Consider the following 10,619-nt stretch of genomic DNA (forward strand, 5'->3'; position numbering starts at 1 on the left):
TTGCTTCCAAATGGGAGTAGATCCTGTCTCTAAGAATTCTCTCCAGTAATTTCCCTACCACTGACGTAAGGCTCACCGGCCTGTAGTTCCCGGGATTATCCTTGCTACCCTTCTTAAACAGAGGAACAACATTGGCTATTCTCCAGTCCTCCGGGACATCCCCTGAAGACAGCGAGGATCCAAAGATTTCTGTCAAGGCCTCAGCAATTTCCTCTCCAGCCTCCTTCAGTATTCTGGGGTAGATCCCATCAGGCCCTGGGGACTTATCTACCTTAATATTTTTTAAGACACCCAACACCTCGTCTTTTTGGATCACAATGTGACCCAGGCTATCTACACCCCCTTCTCCAGACTCAACATCTACCAATTCCTTCTCTTTGGTGAATACTGATGCAAAGTATTCATTTCGTACCTCGCCCATTTCCTCTGGCTCCACACATAGATTCCCTTGCCTATCCTTCAGTGGGCCAACCCTTTCCCTGGCTACCCTCTTGCTTTTTATGTACATGTAAAAAGCCTTGGGATTTTCCTTAACCCTATTTGCTAATGACTTTTCGTGACCCCTTCTAGCCCTCCTGACTCCTTGCTTAAGTTCCTTCCTACTTTCCTTATATGCCACACAGGCTTCGTCTGTTCCCAGCCTTTTAGCCCTGACAAATGCCTCCTTTTTCTTTTTGACGAGGCCTACAATATCACTCGTCATCCAAGGTTCCCGAAAATTGCCGTAATTATCTTTCTTCCTCACAGGAACATGCCGGTCCTGTATTCCTTTCAACTGACACTTGAAAGCCTCCCACATGTCAGATGTTGATTTGCCCTCAAACATCCGCCCCCAATCTATGTTCTTCAGTTCCCGCCTAATATTGTTATAATTAGCCTTCCCCCAATTTAGCACATTCATCCTCGGACCACTCTTATCCTTGTCCACCAGTACTTTAAAACTTACTGAATTGTGGTCACTGTTACCGAAATGCTCCCCTACTGAAACATCTACCACCTGGCCGGGCTCATTCCCCAATACCAGGTCCAGTACCGCCCCTTCCCTAGTTGGACTGTTTACATATTGTTTTAAGAAGCCCTCCTGGATGCTCCTTACAAACTCCGCCCCGTCTAAGCCCCTGGCACTAAGTGAGTCCCAGTCAATATTGGGGAAGTTGAAGTCTCCCATCACCACAACCCTGTTGTTTTTACTCTTTTCCAAAATCTGTCTACCTATCTGCTCCTCTATCTCCCGCTGGCTGTTGGGAGGCCTGTAGTATACCCCCAACATTGTGACTGCACCCTTCTTATTCCTGAAATCTACCCATATAGCCTCACTGCCCTCTGAGGTGTCCTCTCGCAGTATAGCTGTGATATTCTCCCGAACAAGTAGCGCAACTCCACCTCCCCTTTTACATCCCCCCTCTATCCCGCCTGAAACATCTAAATCCTGGAACGTTTAGCTGCCAATCCTGCCCTTCCCTCAACCAGGTCTCTGTAATGGCAACAACATCATAGTTCCAAGTAGTAATCCAAGCTCTAAGTTCATCTGCCTTACCCGTAATGCTCCTTGCATTAAAACATATGCACTTCAGGCCACCAGACCCGCTGTGTTCAGCAACTTCTCCCCGTCTGCTCTGCCTCAGAGCCACACTGTCCCTATTCCCTAGTTCTCCCTCAATGCTCTCACCTACTGACCTATTGCTATCTGTTCCTGGAAGGGAGCTTCCCGAGCATGAGGGTGTTGGAGGAGAAGTTCGGGCTGGCGAGAGGGAATTATTTCAGGTACTTGCAGGTGCGGGATTTTGTACGCAGATTGGTACCATCCTTCCCACGCCTCCCACCAAGGGGGATCCAGGACAGGGTAGTTTCCAGAGGAGAGTTGGAGAGGGGAGAGTCTCCGACATTTATAAAGAACTAATGGGAGCAGAGGAGGCATAGACCGAAGAACTGAAGCTTAAGTGGGAGGAGGAGCTCGGGGGGGGAGATAGAGGATGGCATATGGGCAGACGCTTTGAGTAGAGTAAACACGACCGCAACATGCACCAGGCTCAGTCTGATCCAGTTCATGGTCGTACATCGGGCCCACATGACGGTGGCCCGGATGAGCAAATTCTTTGGGCTGGAGGACAAATGCGCTAGATGTGCCGGAGGACTAGCGGACCTTATACACATGTTCTAGGCGTGTCCTAAACTAAGGGGGTACTGGCAGGAATTCGCGGATGTCATGTCCCGGATATTGAAAACTAGGGTGGCAATGAGTCCTCAGGTGGCAATTTTGGGGGTTTCGGAGGACCTGTGAGTCCAGGAGGAGAAAGAGGCCGACGTTTTGGCCTTTGCTTCCCTGGTAGCCTGGCAACGAATACTGTTGGCATGGAGGGACTCAAAGCCCCCGAAGTCTGAAGTATGGCTTTCGGACATGGCGCGCTTTCTCGGGTTGGAGAAAATTAAGTTCGCCTTGAGAGGATCGCTGTCAGGGTTCGCCCGGAGGTGGCAGCCATTCGTTGACTTCTTCGCGGAAAATTAATTGTCAGCGGGTTAGGGTAGCGTAGAGTAGGGGGTTGCTCAGGCAGGTTCTTGCGAGAGGGGAGCCGATGCTTGCATTATGTCTCATTTGCTTTTTGTACACTACGGTATAAAGTTGCTGTTTTACATGCCAAAAATACCTCAATAAAATTGTTTATTAAAAAAACAAACAATGCTAATACTACTAACGAACTGTAAACTGTTAACAACTAGAATATGAGAGCTAATATAAAACACGACTCCTCGCCCAGACTCCTCGAGGTTGCAGTGTCACCTGTAATTCTACTGCCACCCGCTGGTTGGAGGCTCTAGTGCGTTGCAATGATTGAGCCAGTGCATCAAAGAACGTCTAGTTTTATTATTAATGACTAGTTAAGATTTATTAAATTACAATAACATGGGTAGAAAACAATGCTAATACTACTAACGAACTGTAAACTGTTAAAAACTAGAATATGAGGGCTAATATAAAACACGACTCCTCGAGGTTGCAGCGTCACCTGTAATTCTACTGTCACCTGCTAATTGGAGGTCTAACATATTAACATACAGAATTGCTTATGCATATTATTACAGAGCACAGCACATATGTGCAGAAGACAAAGGCTGAGGCATTCGCAACAATCTTCAGCCAGAAGTGCCGAGTGAATGATCTATCCCTGTCTTCTCTGGAGGTCCTCAGCATCACAGATGTCAGTCTTCAGCCAACATGATTCTCTCCACGCGATATCAATGGCTGAAGGCACTGGATACTGCAAAGGTAATGGACCCTGACAATATCCCAGCAATAGTACTGAAGACTTGTGCTGCAGAACTTACTGCACCCCGAGCCAAGCTGTTCCAGTACAGCGAGAATGCTGACATCTCCCCGGCAATGTGGAAAATTGCCCAGGTGTGTCCTGTACACAAGAAACAGAACCAATGCAATCCTGCCAATTATCAGTTTACTATCCATCATCAGCAAACTAATGGATGAGTCATCAGCAGTGCTATCAAGCGGCACTTGCTCAGCAATAACCTGCTCATGGATGCTCAGTTTGGGTTCCACCAGGATCACTCCACTCCTGACCTCATTACAGCCTTGATTCAAACATGGACAAAAGAGCTGACTGCCAGAGGTAAGGTTAGAGTGACTGCCGTTGACATGAAGGCATTATTTGACCGAGTATGGCATCAAGGCGCCCTATCTAAACTGGAGTCAATGGAAATCAGGGAGGAAACTCTGCTGGCTGAAGTCATACCTGGCACAAAGGGAGATGGTTGTAGTGGTTGGAGGTCAATCATCTCAATCCTCAGGGGAATGTCCTAGGCCTAGCATCAATGACCTCCCTTCCATCGTAAGGTCAGAAGTAGGGATGATTGCAGGTGACTGCACAATGTTCAGCACCATTTGCGACACCTCAGATAATGAAGCAGTCCATGTACAAATGCAGCAAGACCTGGACAATATCCAGGCTTGGGCTGACACGTGGCAAGATACATTTGAGCCACAAAAGTGCCAGGCAGTGACCATCTCCTACAAGAGGGGATCAAACCAACACCCCTTGACATTCAATGGCATTACCATCGCTGAATCCCCAAAATCAACATCTTGGGGGTTACCATTGATCAGAAACTGAACTGGACTAGCCATATTGATACTGTGGTTACCAGGGCAGGTCAAAGGCTAGGAATCCTACATCGAGTAACTCACCTCCTGACCCCCAAAGCCTGTCCACCATCTACAAGGCACAAGTCAAGTGTACAATGGAATACTCTCCAATTGGCTGGATGAGTGCAGCTCCAACAACACTCAAGAAGCTCAACACCATCCAGGACGAAGCATCCCACTTGATTGCTGCCCCTTCCACAAACATTTAAATCCTCCACCACCGATGAACAGTGGCAGCCTTGTGTACCATCTACAAGATGCACTGCAGTGACTCACCAAGGTTCCTTAGACAGCACCTTTCAAACCCATGATCACTACCATCTAGAAGGACAAGAGCAGGAACCCCACCACCTGGAGGTTCCCCTCCAAGTCACTCACTCCTCCTGACTTGGGAATATATTGTCGTTCCTTCACTGTCGCTGGGTCAACATCCTGGACCTCCCTCCCCAACAGCACACTGGGTGTACCTACACCTCAAGGACTGCAGTAGTTCAAGAATGCAACTCACCACCACCTACTGAAGAACAACTAGGGATGGGCAATAATGCTGGCCTAACCAGCGACGCCCACATCCCGTAATGAATTTTTAAAAATCTTAACTGCCTGCACCTGGCCTGCTAATGACAGGGGGAGGCTGTCCCATCTCAACAAATCTGTCTTGGCCCTACCCACCAGGCTCGTGAAATTCAATTTATGAAGCCGGGCCCAGTCCCGAGCCACCTGCACCCCCCAAGTGCCTAAAGTGGACTCGTCACCACCCGAGATGGCAACTCATTCAAGCCAGCTCCCACCCCTGGCGAAGACACCAAAAAGCACTCACTCTTTTCCAGATTCAGCTTATAACCTGAAAATGGCCCAAATCTCCTAAGCAGCCCCGTTATACCCCCATCATGGAACCCAGGATGGAGATGTAGAATAAAAAATAATTAGCATACAAAGACACCATATGCTCCACGCCACCCCCCCCCCCTCACTATCTCCCCCCCCCCCCCCCCCCCCTCATTACCCCTCTCCACTTATCGGAGCACCTCTGCGCAATGGACCATGGCTCTATCGCCAGCGCAAACAGGAGGGGAGCGTGGGGGGGGGGGGAAACATGGGCACCTGCCTCGTTCCCCTATGTAACTGAAAATACCCCAAATTCACCTCATTCGTGCACACATTCGCCTTCTGTACCATTTATAACAGTTTAACCCATGCCACAAACTTAGGCCCAATCCCAAACGTCTACAACACCGCAAACAAGTAACTCCACATTGGATTTGTTTATTGTCAAGTGTACAGAGGTACAGTGAAAAGTATTTTTCTGTGAGCAGATCATTAAGTTCATGTAAAGAAAAGGAAATAAAAGAAAATACATAATAGGGCAACACAAGGTACACAATGTAACTATATAAGCACCGTCATCGTGTGAAGCATACAGGAATGTATAGAGTTAATGAGGTCAGTCCATAAGAGGGTCGTTTAGGAGTCTGGTGACAGCAGGGAAGAAGCTGTTTTTGAATCTGTTTCTGAGTGTTCTCAGACTTCTGTATCTCTTGCCCAATGGAAGAAGTTGGAATAGTGAGTAAGCCGGGTGGGAGGGATCTTTGATTATACTGCCCGCTTTCCCCAGGCAGCGGGAGGTGTAGATGGAGTCAATGGATGGGAGGCAGGTTCGTGTGATGGACTGGACTGTGTTTACGACTCTGAAATTTCTTGCGGTCCTGGGCCGAGCAGTTGCCATACCAGGCTGGGATGCAGCCGGATAGGATGCTTTCTATGGTGCATCCGTAAAAGTTGGTAAGAGTTAATGTGGACGTGCCGAATTTCCTTCGTTTCCTGAGAAAGTACAGGCGCTGTTGTGCTTTCTTTGTGGTAGTGTCGACGTGGGTGGACCAGGATAGATTTTGAGATGTGTACCCCTAGGAATTTGAAACTGCTAACCATCTCCACCTCGACTCCGTTGATGCTGACAGGGGTGGTGTACAGTACTTTGCTTCCTGAAGTTCAGTTTACACTGTTTTCTTCGCTTCCAGTGCCTCCACCACCACCTCCAGCTTCCTCCCTTCTGAAGGGGAGAGCACCATGTTTAACAAACGCCGCACATTCAAAGTCAACTGCCTACCCTTTACGAACCCCATCTGATCTTCCTCGATCATCTGCGGAAGGCATCTTCCAACCCAAGTGCCAACACCTTGGCACGAACCATGGCATCCACATTTATCAAACATATTGTATATCCCACACTCCACCAGTTCTTATCTTTTTTTAGCAACAATGAAATGCATGCTCGTCTCATCATCCTCGGGAGTGCTTCCTTGACCACTGCATCCTCAAACAACTCTATCAACAAAGGTGCCAGCTTATCCAAAAACTTTCTAAAACTCCACCGGGAGTTTTACATCTGACTCACCCAACCCTTCCGCAACCTCACCTGGTCCTTCCCCCTCAAGTGGGTCTCCTGGAACAAGCTCTTCAAATGCGAGAAGACTCTTGCACGCTTCATCGGTCCACCCAAACCCACAAGTTTCACGTGACCATTCATAGAGTCATAGATGTTTACAGCATGGAAGCAGGCCCTTTGGCCAAGCCTGTCCATGCCGCCCATTTTCTATCACTAAGCTAGTCCCACTTGTCCGCATTTGGCCCATATCCCTCGATATCCACCCTGCCCATATAACTGTCTAATTCGGACCAGGGTCCTATCACCCCCCTCCTCCGGTCATTCATAATCAGTGCCCCTGGCCCCGCCCAGCGAGCGGGATCCAATCCTGCCCCTCGTCATTGTCAACCAGCTACCCCTTCCCTCCTTCCCAGAATCCCCCCAGCCACTTCCTCTCGAAACCACTTCTCTCTGCATGTTCCCATCCCCCTATCATTCGCACCGCCCAGGCCCATCATAACCTGTCCACACAGGCTCTGACGGCCGCAGCTCCTCCCCCCACCTTGCTCTCGTTCATTAGCCAACTTAGGTTTGCTGGCGAGGTGACCCCTGCCAGATGCCTAATATCGAAAAACCAACGCAAAGGTCCCCCAGCAACCAGTTCCTCCCAACAACACAGCATAATAGACTCCCAAACAAAAGGAGACAAACCCGAACATATTATCCCAACGTCCCACAATCATCCCCTCCCAACCACAACCTGAGAAGAAAACAACAAAATCCAAACTCAGTTCAGTCTCAGTCTTTCACCCTTCATGAACGCCTCCGCCTCCTCCACTCACTCAAAGTAACTGTCCTTGGAGTAATGTGTAACTCTCAACTTCGCAGGGTAGACCACACCAAACCATACGTTACTCTTGAACAACGATGCCTTGTCCTGTTGAAGGCTGCCCACTGTCTTGCCAGCTCCACCCTGAGATCTTAGTATATATGAATACCACTGCCTTCCCACCGAACCTCTCGATTCTGCTTGGCCCATCTCAACACCTTCTCCTTCATCTAAAAACTATGAAAACAGACTATCGCAGCTCTTGGTGGTTCATTTGCCTTTGGCTTCGGCTGGAGCGACTCGTGATCCCTATCCAGCTCAGAGTGAGGCAGCCTCCTCCTCCCCCAACAACTTTGCGGACATCTCTGCAAAGTACTCCATCGGCCTCCGAACTACCAGCCCCTCGGGCAGTTCCACAATCCGCAAATTCTGCCGCCATGACCTGTTCTCCAGGACCTCCACTTTGGGTCTCAGCCCTGTTGCTGTCCTGGGACAAGGCCTCCTCCACCCCCTTCAGCACCTCTCATTGCACCGTCAATGTCTTTCCAGGAGCCTCCTTTATTGGTGCCAATGTATCCTCCAATAACTGCTTAAGTGAAGCCATCCTCTCCTTCTCCTGCCAATCAAAATACTTGGCGAACCGCAGCTCAACTTCCACCGCAGCCAGCTTATCCGCCATAATGGGCTCAGCCCCACCCGTCGAGCTAGCTCCCGCCATCTTTCTACCAACAGAACACTGCACCGAACCCAAGCTCACAGGCGGACTATCGCTCACTCATTTTCATCCCCTTAGTTAGATAGTTTTTCATTGGAGTTTTGACATCCTTTAGTGACCACAACTGTATTGGAGATCAATCATATGAAATGTTCCCCCAAATCTGGGTGAAATGGGCCAAAAAACTCGAGCAGGAGCCATCCAACTTGCGACTGCCACCTACATGTCGCCACTGGAAGTCTATCTAACAATGCAATAACGACCATCTGTTTTTGCAATAATAATTGAGGGATAAATGTTGGCCAGGGCCCCAGGGATAAACACCTGTGGCTCTTCTTCAAAATAGTGCACTGGGATCTGTTACATCCACCTGAGGGGGCAGACAGACATCTCATCCGAAAGACAAGGACAATGATATTTAGGGGTGGGAAATAAGACCATAAGATCGTAAGACATAGGAGTAGAATTAGGCCACTTGGCCCATCGAGTCTGCTCCGCCATTCAATCATGGCTGATATTTTCTCATCCCCATTCTCCTGCCTTCTCCCCATAACCCCTAATTAAGCAAGATCCTATCTAACTCGGTCTTAAAGACACTCAGTGATTTGGCCTCCACAGCCTTCTGCGGTAAAGAGTTGCACAGATTCACCACCCTCTGGCTGAAGAAATTCCTCCTCATCTCAGTTTTAAAGGAATCGTCCCTTGAGTCGGAGATGGTGTCCTCTGGTTCTAGTTTTTCCTACAAGTGGAAATATCCTCTGCACGTCCACTCTATCCAGGCCTCGCAGTATTCTGCAAGTTTCAATAAGATCCCCTCTCATCCTTCTAAACTCCAACAAGTACAGACCCAGAGTCCTCAACCATTCCTCATACGACAAGTTCTTCATTCGAGGGATCATTCTTGTGAACCTCCTCTGGACTCTTTCCAAGGCCAGCACATCCTTCCTTAGATACGGGGCCCAAAACTGCTCACAATACTCCAGATGGGGTCTGACCAGAGCCTTATATAGCCTCAGAAGTACATCCTTGGTCTTGTATTCTAGCCCTCTTGACATGAATGCTAACATTGCATTTGCCTTCTTAACTGCCGACTGAACCTGCACGTTAACCTTAAGAGAATCGTGAACAAGGATTCCCAAGTCCCATTGTGCTTCTGATTTCCTAAGCATTTCCCCATTTAGAAAATAGTTTATGCCTAAATTCCTCCTTCCAAAGTGCATAACCTCACACTTTGCCACATTGTATTTCATTTGCCACTTCATTGCCCACTCTCCTAGCTTGACCAAATCCTTCTGCAGCCCCCTTGCTTCCTCAATACTACCTGTCCCTCGACAGATCTTTGTATCATCTGCAAACTTAGCAACAGAGCCTTCAGTTCCTTCTTCCAGATCATTAACGTATATTGTGAAAAGTTGTGGTCCCAGCACAGACCCCTGAGGCACACCACTAGTCACCGGCTGCCATCCTGAAAAAGACCCCTTTATCCCCACTCTGCCTTCTGCCAGTCAGCCAATCCTCTATCCATTCCAGGATCTTACCCTGAACACCATGGGCGTTTAACTTATTTAACAGTCTCCTATGCAGCACCTTGTCAAATAAATCACGTCCACTGGTTCTCCTTTGTCTAACTTTTTTGTTACCTCCTCAAATTGTCAGACACAACTTCCCTTTGACAAATAAGTTCTAGCTTTTCTAACAGTCCCTACATTCCATGAATACATAAAATAAAACCAGGGTAAGAATGATTGGAGAGTGGAACGCTGCAGGATAAGTTACAGGCAGAAACGCTTTGGATGATCGGAAGTTTATAGGATGAACAGTGGATTACAATCAGTTATTGCAATGTATTTACATACTAATACAAAATTGCAAGCATAAATAAAATAAAAGTCGAGGTTTTGTTAGTGCAAATACAACACAATACAACACAAAAACAATGTCAAATTTGAAACCGAAACGGAAATGAGTTTTGCTGACCAGACTGATGCACATTTAACACCCTCAACAGAATATGTTTCTTTTTCTAACTTTTATTTAAAAATTGCTTTACCTGGTGGAATGTGCAGCCTGTACAAGAGCCTGAGTTTTTCACTGATGTCTCCATAGTACATTGTATCTATGATATAAAAATCAAACTATTATTCAACCAAGCCTGAATTTTCTATAAATTAAATATTTAGTAAATTGCAAAATTACTCCAAAACATTTAGTAAATATTGCATACATATCTACATGAATTCTATATGGGAATGATAAAAAGGTAGTTACCTAACCAATTAACCAATTCTTTGAAGTCAATTAGAGAGTCTTCATTTTCATCTAACACTCGGAATGTCCTCTGGGCTAGAATATCTGTATGTGCACCCCATGTCCAAGGGCTTAGAAGACAGAAGAGGTTGCCGAACTGGAAACTATTTATTCGGTATTGTTCCAAATATGGGAGGCTGGGATCATGATGCAGTTCCGCTGAACCGTTTCCGCCCCAGTAACAACTTAAAAGGTGTTCACGCTAGTTATTTAAAACAAAGGGTAAATATTAGTCTTAGGATTGCAT

At 47.4% G+C, this 10,619-nt stretch overlaps 1 protein-coding gene across 4 annotated transcripts in view; it reads right to left on the bottom strand.

The window, feature by feature from the left end:
• LOC140391760 (TBC1 domain family member 8-like) overlaps window positions 1–10,619 on the bottom strand; it is a 165,998-nt gene that overhangs the window by 27,720 nt on the left and 127,659 nt on the right. For all 4 annotated transcript variants that reach the window (XR_011935165.1, XR_011935166.1, XM_072476603.1 and 1 more), the window contains exons 16-17: window positions 10,334–10,574; window positions 10,116–10,181 (exon numbers count right to left, since the gene is read on the bottom strand). Coding sequence is in view for 2 of the 4 variants with exons in the window: in XM_072476603.1 (XP_072332704.1) it covers window positions 10,116–10,181; window positions 10,334–10,574 (307 nt within the window). In the remaining 2 variants the exon portion in view is untranslated. The remainder of the gene's footprint in view (window positions 1–10,115; window positions 10,182–10,333; window positions 10,575–10,619) is intronic.

This window comes from Scyliorhinus torazame, chromosome 15, assembly GCF_047496885.1.
Source record: "Scyliorhinus torazame isolate Kashiwa2021f chromosome 15, sScyTor2.1, whole genome shotgun sequence".
Taxonomy (NCBI): domain Eukaryota; kingdom Metazoa; phylum Chordata; class Chondrichthyes; order Carcharhiniformes; family Scyliorhinidae; genus Scyliorhinus; species Scyliorhinus torazame.